At 41.3% G+C, this 12550-nt stretch overlaps 1 protein-coding gene across 1 annotated transcript in view; it reads right to left on the reverse strand.

The window, feature by feature from the left end:
• The window catches only part of lratb.1 (lecithin retinol acyltransferase b, tandem duplicate 1), a 37712-nt gene that overhangs the window by 19683 nt on the left and 5479 nt on the right, over positions 1-12550 (reverse strand). The window contains exons 9-15 of the mRNA XM_038730748.1: positions 12044-12240; positions 4898-4962; positions 4633-4739; positions 4444-4546; positions 2577-2676; positions 320-359; positions 94-145 (exon numbers count right to left, since the gene is read on the reverse strand). Of these exons, the coding sequence (XP_038586676.1) occupies positions 94-145; positions 320-359; positions 2577-2676; positions 4444-4546; positions 4633-4739; positions 4898-4962; positions 12044-12240 (664 nt within the window). The remainder of the gene's footprint in view (positions 1-93; positions 146-319; positions 360-2576; positions 2677-4443; positions 4547-4632; positions 4740-4897; positions 4963-12043; positions 12241-12550) is intronic.

Below are 12550 nucleotides of genomic sequence, written 5' to 3' on the forward strand. Positions count from 1 at the left end.
TCAAGTCCATTCTTTGTGAAAAGTTCTTGAAAAGTGTTGAGAAAACCTTTTTACATATATATTTAAACAATTTGCAGGTCATATCAAACTCACCTTCAGCTGAGGTTTGGGGTGCAGGAAGAAAAACGGTTTCAGGACAGGAGACCTAGAAACGAACGAGATGTGAAAATAAGAGGACGCTGTTCATTTATTTTGTGCACAAAGTCGGCCGCTAACGTGTGAAAACTGCTGTTCTCCAGATCTTCTATTGGTTGTATGAGGATAAATTAAAATGTCTGCTCTTTGGGACTAAATGTACATATTAATAAAATAAACTCACACTCTGGGTCGTCCGCCCACGATGCCGGTCAGCCCAGGAGCTGTGAGCCAGGAAAAAGAAAAAAAGAACCACAAAGGAATGTAAAATAAGCTGTTCTCCTGTTACCTTTAAAGCACACAAAAATAATAATCTTTGTAGTTTTAGCAGGTGTAGCAGCTGGTCTGAGGTCAGCTCCGCTTCCTGTGTCACTTACAGTGCAACAGCAGCATGAATCAGAAACCTCCCAGGAGTCACAGAGTTCATGAGTTCATGAGAGTGTTTGTGTGGCAGATTTGAACTTTTGACCATAAACAAAACTCAAATCTGGTTCAGAAGGTCACGACCCACCTTATCAGCAGTAATACACAGCCTGCAGCATGCTGACAAATACCCCCTCTTCACTGCGTGAGTGTGAAACGCGAAAGTTTAGAACAAACCGCCTACAGCAGAACGTGCTGCTCCGTTTGTACGTTCCCTGCAGAATATTTAGGTCCTTACAGCTGCAAGCACAAGAGGCTTTACAGTATGAAAACATGTGAGCAGTGTGGCTGTAGAGATGAAATGGTCTGTTATCCCAGAGAGAAATCTCTCAACAACTACAGGAGGGATTGAATCCACTTGAATCCTAATAACCTGCAGGTAAAATGTTGCTCTTGCATTAGTGTTGTAGCAGCTAAATCTACACTTGAAGTCACTGAGGGCTGATGGACAGGCCTCTAAATGACACGATCGCCCTGCCTTCAGGTGAATGCAAAAATCCATAACACATGATAATTATTGCAATATAATTTTCTTCAATAACAATATAATAATTGTTCAATATATCGTTAATTAATATTTTGATAATTATCGATATCAAATGATATGAAATGTTTTTATTGGGATAACATTTTTGGCCACATCGCCCAGCCCTAGCCCTCAAACATCCACTGAATCAAACATTTCCTCATTAAACACTGTACAGCTCTAAAGGCGTTTCCCCTCCGTCTAGCAAAAGTCAAAGTTCCTACTTAAATTGCATCTGACGCAAAGCAGTAACGTGACACCTACTGTAGCCTCCAGTGTTCTGCACTCAACACAAAAACCCATACATGTAAGTCAAGTATATTGACAATTTGTATGCAAGAATCAACACGCTTTACTGTTTTGTACTAAGAGGAAAAATATACAAGATGGGCGTCAATTAAACTTTGGAATACAACTGCAAATATAAAACTTCTCAAATAATATTTAACGAGACAAAAGGAGCTGCAAATTTACAGTGAGGTACGCACATTTTTGAATCTTGCTGGTTAGTTTCTAAGACTACAGATGTAAATGAGCTGTAGTTTATCAGATTTGCATAGATTGTTGCTAAATTAAATCTGATCCGAATTAAAAATCAAGACCTTTTTCATTATGTTTACCAATTACCCAAAATACAAAGTGATTCAAGGAAAATCAAGTCCTTATTTGGTGTGACCACGCTTTGCCTTCAAAACAGCATCAACTCTTCTAGGTACACTTGCACAAAGTCAGGGATTGTGTAGTCACATCACCAGGTGTGTGATTAAACAATTAAACCGAACAGGTGCTGATGATCATAAATTCAATAAGTAAGTTCAATCACGATCATTAACTGAAATATAAACAGCTGTGTGGGAGGAATAACACTGAGTGAGGAACAGCCAAACTCAGTTGACCATGTGAGGTCGCTGAAATGACATGTAGTTTATCTGATTTGCATAAAATGTCCTCAAGTGATGTCAACTGAGTCCGTGTCAGTTGGGGCTGAAAGTTGAAAACGAAAGTTTGAAAATCTAAAACTTCTGGAGGATTCAGAGGAGTTAGAAAGAGGTGAGCTCACCGGACCTCTGAACCTCACTGCTCATCTCTGCTGCAGGCTACATAAGCTGCTGCTAGCATAACACACCCTAATCTCCCACACTACTGATGTGGTCAGGTTGCATTGTGGGTAATGTAGTCGGCAGGTTTTGACAAGGAAGGAGCATGTGGGGAATAAAAATGACATTATCTGTGTTTCTGGTGCATCCATGCTGATCCTGGTTGTAAAAGTGTGAAGCTAAATCTGCAGAGAACGCTTTTAAATCATGGCACAGAGCCAGAGCTGACCCTGATGGTTTGTTTGCAGCTTTCTTCTTCTTCTAATTTCATCAGAGAGCTTTATCATTTGTACCACAGTTTATATGGAGATCCAGTTCATCATAAAGGCAATTTTATTGCAGTGTTTTGGGGAATAAGAGGGTTCCTGAAGGAAAAGCACTTGTGTTTGTCGTACCCATGCCGGTCCCTGCAGGAGCTATTTCTCTGGCAAAGAGTTCAAGAGCTTTCTTCTGTTTGTGGTGGACGGCCATCCAGATAACTGCCTCTCTGGAGTCCTGCAGACACGCAGAAAGAAACCATACAGTCATTTAAATATAATGTTAAAGACATGAAGCGTGTTCAGTCGTGTATCTGTGTTTTGATCAAATGCTTTGTTTTTTTTTGCTCTCCTGTTGAGTTTTCCAAAAACTGGTTTATTAACGTCCACCTGCCTCCAAATATCAAGAGGACAAGAAAGATGAAGGACAGAGGAAGAAGAAAGTAAAAAAAGACAAGGAGGAAGACGTGGAGAGAAACAGCAAAGAGAGAAAAAAAGGAGCGTGGGAGGTTACGGGCGTGAAACAGGCTTATCTCCGACCCTGACCTGCTTCCGGTAGAGGAGAGGATTTGGATGGACGGAGGGATGAAGGGATGAGGAGAGAGTCTGTGTCAAACCGAGAGAAAAAAAAATAAGAGAGTGATAGAAGGAGAATTCAGAGGCGTGAAATGGGCTTAAGTGTGACCTGCTTCTCAAGACAGAAGATGGAGAGAGGGGACGAGCAGTGGGGAGAAGAGAGAGCGAGAGTAAGAAACGAGGCTTAAATCATACCACAATCCTCCAAATGTTGAAGATGTTTAGACAGCTGATGAACAATGGAAGCTCTGATTTTCAAATGTGCTCTTTTGAATATCTAAATCGCACTGATCACCAATAACCACGAAGGGTCAAGCTATGAAGCTCGGTGTAATATCTAATGTTTATAAGGAAAGAAGCATAAAAGGGAGGAAATATTCGTCTTTCCCCTTTATAATCTACGTGTGCTACCCCATTTATGTTGTGTTTATGTGGGATTTTATTTAGACTTTTGCGCCCCCCTTCTCATTTTTACCCGTATTACCTACTTAATTGTTAAATTTTTTTGATTTACTGTATCATGTTGTATTGTGTTTTTTTTTTATCTATTGGAAAAGTTGATATTAAAAAAAATAATTTTAAAAACCAAGTTTTGGTGATGCCTCTAGTGACAAAGAATTTATTATAAATTTAATGTAAATATATGAATCCTGTCTGGGAATATTAGAAATATGTACAATTAAAGGTCAAGAATTAAAGTTTCCCAGAGGAGTTTTTAACCTCTAGTTGTGCTACACTGCAACAGGGAAGAAGAAACTAGTGACCAATGTTTAGATTTATTATAACTTGCAGCGTTAACTACAACCAAATCTAGAAGAAATCCAGTAAGTATGTCCTCTAGACCCCCCAAAAAACTCAACAACAGTTCTGCCGTCTATGCATTGTGTTGCAGGGACATCTATTAAAGTTAGCATGCTAACCAGCTAGCCTTGGGCCGTCATATCTTGTAATATCACTTTGAACCACAAAAGGTGATTTAGCAACAGCTTATAAAAGTAGCTAAGTGTATAAGGTTAGTGGCAGTGTTATGTTTGCTAAGGTTGTTGAAAGAAGGAAAGACCTAAAGGAGGGATTGTGCATTTTCTTGTGTCCTGCAATAGTTGGGGATGGAAAGCCCAATTTTCTCTATTTGTCTGGAGTATGAATTAGACAGGTGTCCAATTCTTACACATACAGTATCTACTTATGCCAGGCGACCTAAAAACAAGAGTTATAAATCCTGCAAACTCTGGGTTACCGGCAGATGTTATATGTTTGTATTAAAACATCTGACACATGTGGGTTAGAGAGCAGAACAGCTAGATGTGGGCGGTGGTGTTACTCTTTAAACTGCTGCCTGGCAACACAACTAAAACTAAAAGAGAAGGTGTGTTTAAGACAATGGGAGTCGATGTTGGTGTGTGTGTGGGTGTGTGTGTGTGTGTGTGACCTTGCTGCGAGCGTTGGCACCATACGTGTCCTCAGCTCCGAGGACCTGGATGTTGACGGCGCTGAAATCTTCCAGCCCCAACTGCGTAAACATTCGCTTCGTCCTAAAAACAAACACACACACACAGAGTTATTCTTAGACATCCATAAAGTTTCCTACTACATACAGAGTCTTCTCTCTTGTACACACCGTTTGATGATGCTGTCTGCAGTTCGTCTGGCCTTTTCTGCTGCTCTTGGTCCTCCGACCGGACACACTGCTGTCGCCCTGAAACCGTCCATGTAGGTAGCACACACCTGGAGAGACGAAGGGGGGCGACAGAAAACAGGATATGAAATTTCCAGTTGCAGCAAAAAATAACACGATCATAAAACAAATTTGATAGAAGCTGTGTTGGATTAATTTTTGCAAAGCAGGAAAAGAGACAACACAATAAAAAAGTGAAAATGTTTACCTTGTAGTCATGTGATGGAGCGGAGCCTTTAGCCCCCGTCACTCTGACAGCGCCTCCTTCTACACCTGAAAACACACACACGCTCTGTAGATTAGTTGTTGTGAGAAACTCTAATGTCAACAATGCTGATGATTGAATATTAATTTATCAAGCAAAAGTGCTGATCTCTGGTTTCTCAAATGGGACCGACACAAAAACATACAGTTGAACACACTTCTCACATACAAACTGCATCAATTGGCCTCTAAAGTTAAACATTTGACAGTAAAGGCGAGACACCACTATCCATAACGACGATTTTGCCCCAATCTGCTATTTTGCGAGAACAGCCTGATGAGTTTCAGAGGAAAGTTCTTTGTTTTTGGCTATTTCGAGCCTGTAATGGGAATGTTGTGCTAAACTAGTCTAAACACTTTTATTGCTTCTTTAATCAGCAACAGTTTTTAAGCTGTTTTACCGTGATTGCAAAAGGAGTTTTCTAATGAACAATTAGAATTTATAAACTTAAATTAGCAAACACAACATGCCATGGGAACACAGACGACAGAGACAGAATAACAACAGAAAAACGCATGTCAAAAATGTTTTAAATTGATTTGCATTTCAATGAGTGAAATAAGTATTTGACCCCTCGGCAAAACATGACTTTATGGGAAAACCATTGGTGGCAATCAGAGGCCAGACGTTTTTTGTAGTTGGCCACCAGGTTTACACACATCTGAGGAGGGATGTTGTCCCACTTCACTTTGCAGATCTTCTCCAGATCATCATGGTTTCGAGGCTGACGTTTGGCATCTCGAACTGTCAGCTCCCTCCACCGATTTTTTAATGGGATTAAGGTCTGGAGACTGGCTAGCTTAATGTGCTTCTTCTTGAGCCATTCCTTTGTTTCCTTGGCCGTGTGCTTTGGGTCACTGCCACGCTGGAATACCCATCCAATGCCCTGGCTGAGAGAAGGAGGTCCTCCCCCAAGACTTGACCGTACATGGCCCCGTCCATCGTCCCTTTGATGCGGTGGAGTTGTCCTGTCCCCTTACAAGAAAAACACCCCCAAAACATCATGTTTCCACATGATGTTTTGGGGGTCATTCCTTCTTCTCCAAACACGGCGAGTTGAGTTGATGCCAAAGAGCTCGATTTTGGTCTCATCTGACCCAGTTCTCCTCTGAATCATTCAGATGTTCATTGGCTGTTCCGCCAGCGTATGAATGTGTGTGTGAATGGTGACTGCCGATGTAGTGGAAAAGACTAGAAAGGCGCTATACAAATACAGAGCATTTACATTCTGGGCTGACTCCTCACCGTTCTCATGATCATTGCACCTCCACGAGATGAGATCTTGCATGGACCGAGGAAGATTGACAGTTGTTTTGTGTTTCTTCCATTTGCTAATAATCGCACCAACTGTTGTCACCTTCTCACCAACCTACTTGGCCTTGTAGCCCATTCCAGCCTTGTGTAGGTCTACAATCTTGTCCCTGACATCCTTGGACAGCTCTTTGGTCTTGACCATGGTGACCATTGAGCTGAGATTAGGAGCACTCCCTTTATTGGCGCTTTTCCAGTACAACTCTCCTCGCCTCGGTCGTGCTCCATTTTCCATTGCAGATAGTACAGAGATAGTACCCCTCAATGTAGCTGGTCGTCATAGCAACACCACATACAACTGCCCCGACGTAAGGTTCAATGCGGCACACACACCAGCGACCCACACAGCTTTCTCTTTATTAGGGCCTGAGCATGAACCGTGCGAGGTCCCTATTGAAACTGTAAGGATTTTATTTATTTTTTTCTGCAAAGTAAGCTCAATTTTGGGGGCCTAAACATACTCGAAAACTCACCAAACTTTGCACACATGAAAATTTCGTATTTTATGGGTTTCGCGCATGGGCGTGGCAAAATGACTCGCTAGCGCAACCTAGAAAATTGGAAAATATTTGCACCTCATTCACGTTCAACCTACATGCACGAAATTTTCTGGGGACATGTATCATGTCCAGACGCACAAAAAAGCCTCAAGAACCCATTCCCTAAACTCAACAGGAAGTCGGCCATTTTGAATTTTACGGCCATTTTTGGATGATTTACACACTCCGTACTTTAACGAACTCCTCCTAGGCATTTAGTCAGATCTACTTCAAATTTCTGCTGTGCCTTTTAAAGGCGTTGACAATGAAAAGTTGTGCTATCTGTGAGTTTTCGTCAATGGGCGTGTCCGTGGCGTGGCGTCAAAAATCAACTCTTTGCCATGACACAGGAAGTTGTTGTAACTTCAGTGTACATGCTCACATCTGAACAAAACTTTACGTGCTTGATAACTGTCCCGCCCCGAATACATCTACAAGCCAATATTCATTTATATTCGTGGCGCCAAGTGCTATGTAGCGCCACAAAGGGGACACAGGAAGTGACTTATAACACCTTCATTCAGCGTCGGAACCGCGTAGCAAATTCACAGCCGCACCGGCAGAGCTCCAGAATATGCAACGCGGTCACCTCGTACCCCGACGCGCTACACGTGCAAGGGCCCGCCCAACGCTGCTTGCAGCTTTAATTTAAGTTAAAGCGTTTCAACAACAAGCGGTATGAAAACCTTCCAGCTGTGTTTTTCCCTGCAGTTGTTGCTGCAGCGGTCTATAAAACTTTCTGTTGCCGGCCTCTGTCCAGCGCTCGCAATGATGATGCAGTGAAAAGTGCCGATTCTCTCTGACCAAGCAGTAGTCTGCTATGTTTTCAAGTCACATTTTAGTATCGCCTCAGCTCGCTTGGAACCTCGACGAAGGTGATACGAAAAAAAGTACAGGTACAACTTTTCCACAATGGAAAAACCAAACAAAGGCAATTCGAGTTGAGCTGGTACTGTTCAGGGAAGAGTTTGCTCCTAATCTCAGCTCGTTACCTGTATAAAAGACACCTGGGAGGCAGAAGTCTTTCTGATTGAGACGGCGTCAAATACTTATTTCACTCATTAAAATGACAATCAATTTATAAAAACGTTTGACATGCGTTTTTCTGGATTTTTTTGTTGTTATTCCTTCTCTCATTGTTCAAATAAACCTACCTTTAAAATTATAGACTGATTTCTTTGTCAGTGGTTAAATGCATTAAATCAGCAGGGGATCAAATAATTATTTCCCCTCACTGTGCATCAACAGTTTTCCCTCAAAGTGCGACTTTCCTCACTTGATAAAACTATCTTTTAAATTGTAATTCAGGATACAATTAAAACGGCATTAGTTGTCTCTCGCTGTCACTGCCATACATGTTTTTTTTAAAATAACGTCCCATGGTGGTCCACTTCAAGAGGAAGGACCTCTCTATTGCTCAACATGGATTGTCCTAGAATAAAAGTGCAAGAAACAAATGCTTGTGACGATTGTTCTTTAAAGAACACGACATTTAATATGGATATTTACACTTTCAGCCGCTTGAGTGTGTTCACTGCAATGGCCTGCTGACCACACATAATACACATTAGATGGTCAAAGATGCTTCCTGCTAAAATGTTGGTCAATACTTTTTATAATCATTACACCAGAGGAACTAACTATGTGACTGCTGTGTCAACTTTCAATATGCAAAAAAAAGTGGAAGATGTTTTTGACTTGAACCGGACTACAGACTTGCCTGTGGGTTCATTTTCAGTTCATGTCCCCGGCTCCCTCGTGTTACAAAATAAACTACAGGGGTCATGAAGTGGACAAACAAGGCTGGGGAGTTCAGCTGAGGCTCAATTAGACTGAAATATTTACATATTTAGCGACAGCAGCAGCCAAAGGTTCGCACTCCCTTTTGAAATGGGACATTGTTGATCCAGGACTCCCACATTGTAACATCACAGTCTGCTGCAGATCAGACGAAGTCTGCTTCAACACAGGCTGAGAGTTCACTCGAGGTCTCACGGTCTTCACTGAATATTACCTGACGCCTCGTCTTTAATTGATGAAACTAAACTTCCAATAGAAACGCAACCAATCTGCATGTGAGTTGCTCTACAGCATAGTCTTTCGAAGCCCCCCCCAGCTAGTTTTCTTGCTTAGTTTCACTAAATTTCTGGATACCTATGGATCATCATAATGTTATTTGATCCCAAAGACTTAACAAATGAGCCAAGATGGCCTAAAACTGTTTGACAGACAATATCTCACCTCTCATTTTGGTAAATATTTGATTATATCTTTGTACAGCTTGTATCACTTAGGGGTGTGCTCACTTTTAGACATTAATGGCTGTCTGATGTGTTATTTTGAGGGGACAGCAATATTTCCACTGTATTACAAGCTCTACACTCACTACTTTACACTGTAGCAAAGTGTAAAGTGTAAATTTCTTCAGTGTTGTTACATGAAAAGATATAATTAAATATCTACAAAAATGTGTGTACACATATATACTCTAATATACTATGTAAGGTTTTACATTACTCTCAGTTTATACACACAGAAAACAAGCATAAATTATGTAAAATTATTACGTAGGAGGAAGGTGGATGTTAAATATACAGTATGAACAATATGAACAACCAACTGCTAGTAGGAAGTAAATAGGGTGGTGATGGCGCAGTGGATAAGACACATGCCTTTGGTGTGACAGACCCGGGTTCATCTCCCCACTGTGACACTGTGTGTCCCTGAGCATGACTCTTTACCCCTTGTTGCTCCAGAGGCTTGCGACCTCTGACATGTATAGCATTTGTAAGTTGCTTTGGATAAAAGCGTCAGCTAAATGAGTAAATGTAATGTAAATATGCAGCTGGATGTTAGAGTCACAGGGTCGTTCCTGACACTGTGTGTCTGGAGTCAGCTGTTCATCAGAGTGAGGGCCTGTGGGTAGAAACTATTCCTGCGTCTGTTTGTTTTGGCGTCAAGCGCTCTGTAGTGCCTACCAGAGGGGAGGAGCTGGAACAGATTGTGTCCAGGTGACTTCAGACCAAGGTTATTATAGTTTATAGTTATTATAGGATTTTTCATTAGGTTTTATTTTCATTTTCTTTTGACTTTTTGTTTTCAATTTCAGTTTAGTTTTTAACGTGCGTTTGCTAGTTTAGTTTTTGAAAAGGCTTAGTTTTAGTTTTTTATTAGTTTCTTTAGCCAAGCTCAGTTGAGTTTAGTTCAGTCCAGTTTAGTTTTTTCACCAAACATTAAAATACAAGTATAATCATTAGAAATAATGCAGATTTGTGAAAAGGGACACCTTTTCTCAGCTGTCTGAAGCTTGTACATGTAAATCTACTACCCAGTGGTCCCAAGAAATTCATTACATCAGTCTCTAGCTCTATCATTCTTGGTTAAATAGGTAAAATACAATAAATGGAGGTGAAATACAATTGATGGACAGGTAAGAAATTGGAAGATGTGTAACAGCTCCCCAGCACCCTGCAGGCAAATATGACTGGAAAGCAGTTATATTAAAATCTAAACATTTATTAATCAAAAACTAGGTATTAATACAATGTGAAGCACAAAGAGATATCAATGAGCCCATAAAACAAACACACACTATCTGATGTGCAGTAAATATAATGACCAACACACACATTAACCCAGCGCAATGGTGAATCCCTCGACTTCATATCCACTCAAAATGTAGGCCGCGGGGGGGGGGGGGGGGGGGGGGGGGGCTGGAGCCAATCCCAGCTGACATCTGATGATCTCGCAAATTTCTTTCTGTATATGAATGTTCAGCAGAGAGCTCGAGTGCTGCAGGAATATAAAAACAGCGCTGATGGGACATTTATAGCCTCAGTGAAAAGGTTCCTATTAATGGATTCTGTAAGTCCAATATTTGTCTTACTTCTATCTGGGGGGACGCTTTTGGAAGTACAGTTCCCATGATGCTTCCTGCTGAGGAATGTAAGCAGGAAGTATAATGATGCCGAGTCGGATTGAGTCAAGCTGTGGGCTTCGACTTGAGCCCTTTTTTAAGCAAATCTATTTGTTGACATTTTGGCTAATTAGCACCATTAACAGTATGCTGACTAACAGTGCACCCATAGCTGCAAAAACAGCTATCACTGGGTTATTTATATGTACAGAATATTCTCTTCCGTTGCGTTACCACCCAGAATAATGCACATGTATATATCTGCAACGTTGTTCTTCCATTCCATATTTATATATTTCTACATTTATTTATGTTGACTGTATGTTTGTCTACGTTTAGCACCTTATCACCACAGCAAATTCCTCGTATGTGTAAAACACCACTTGGCAATAAAGCCCCTTTTGATTCTGATTGTAGCTACTTTAATGCTGAAGAAAACCCAAAAAAAACAGTTGATTCTCAGGCAAGTTCTGCAGTAAAGGAGCCTTTTTTGATAACTTTTGATGATCGCTTGATGGTGGCTGCTGAAGTTAGAAACATTAGAAAGTTATTTTGGGTAACGTACCAACTAGTCTGCCTCCATGGAAGATTTTGTATGTATTTTGCAGAGTGAAAGGTATTTATTGTTAAATTAATACTTACTTAGATTTAACTACAGAGCAGGTGTAAACTCTCTCAGCTGGCTGTTCCTGTAGATCACATTCAACCTATTTTCATGATATATTGTAGCATGAAGAGTTTCTGTTATGGGTTGAATTCATGTGAAATATTCAGGATTTTCTCCACATCATCTGAAATGTAAACAACACACATCACTTGGACTACTATTCAAACAGAGCGTGTGAGTGTAATCCCAAAACTCTGCGAGTGGTGATACCAAACCTCTACCAACTGAGCTACACAGCAAATAAATAAAAAACACTGATTTAATTACCAAAAATGGGACAAAAAAAGAGTTTCTTATCAGTGAGGGAGGGTTCAGTAGGGGATCAGGGGAAGGTTTATATGTGGGTTAGATTCTGCTGAAGAGATCTAGACGGGTTCAATCAGGGCTGATGGATATGTGTTTAATTTTAAAAAAGGGAAACTAAAGCACTGATAGCTGAGTTTATAAGAGTTTATTGGAGGTTCAGAGGACGGTGAAGGTTCAGTCAGGGGGCGTAACAAAGTTTGTTTCAAAGTTTGTAAGGTTGCCAGATGAATGTTTAAGGGTTATGAAAACAGTGGACAGTTCAGCCTGCGGTCACGTCCTCAACAATGACTCGTGTGTGTGTGTGTGTGTGTGTGAGAGTGTGTGTGTGTTGGTGTGTGTGTGCGCAGTACCTGGTACTTCCTGAATGAGCACCTGGCTGAAGTCACAGGTGACGTCAGGCAGCAGGTATCGTCGCGGGTCGCCGATCTCGTACAGCAGCTGCTCCGCCACCGTGCCGAAGGAGACGAGGCCGCCGGTCTCAGGCGGTTTGGAGAGGACGAAGGAGCCGTCGCCGGAGCACTCCACCACCGGGAAGCCCATGTTGTCCCTGAGACCAGAACAGAGTTCATCTCAGTTTTCTATCAGACATTTGGTTTGTCAATGAAACTTCTTACGGGACTTCCACCTGTAACCTGTCTGTGAAAGCTGTCAGTCACTGAACAACTGGACCAGGACCCTCCTATTCAGGTGGACTGTCTGACCTGTTCAGATGGTCTGATGATTTATCAAAACTGCTGGTCAGAACAAAGACCTACAGGATCGTAGGAAAGGTAACCTTACACTGTGTGTTTTTCCAGCACACAAAAGTTTAGCTTCGATTCAAAACTTCTGAGTTATTTTCCTTCTGTAGAGTTTGT

Source organism: Micropterus salmoides, unplaced genomic scaffold (genome assembly GCF_014851395.1).
Source record: "Micropterus salmoides isolate LMB-PRFRI ecotype aquatic unplaced genomic scaffold, ASM1485139v1 Ms_hic_scaffold_2, whole genome shotgun sequence".
NCBI classification, from domain to species: domain Eukaryota; kingdom Metazoa; phylum Chordata; class Actinopteri; order Centrarchiformes; family Centrarchidae; genus Micropterus; species Micropterus salmoides.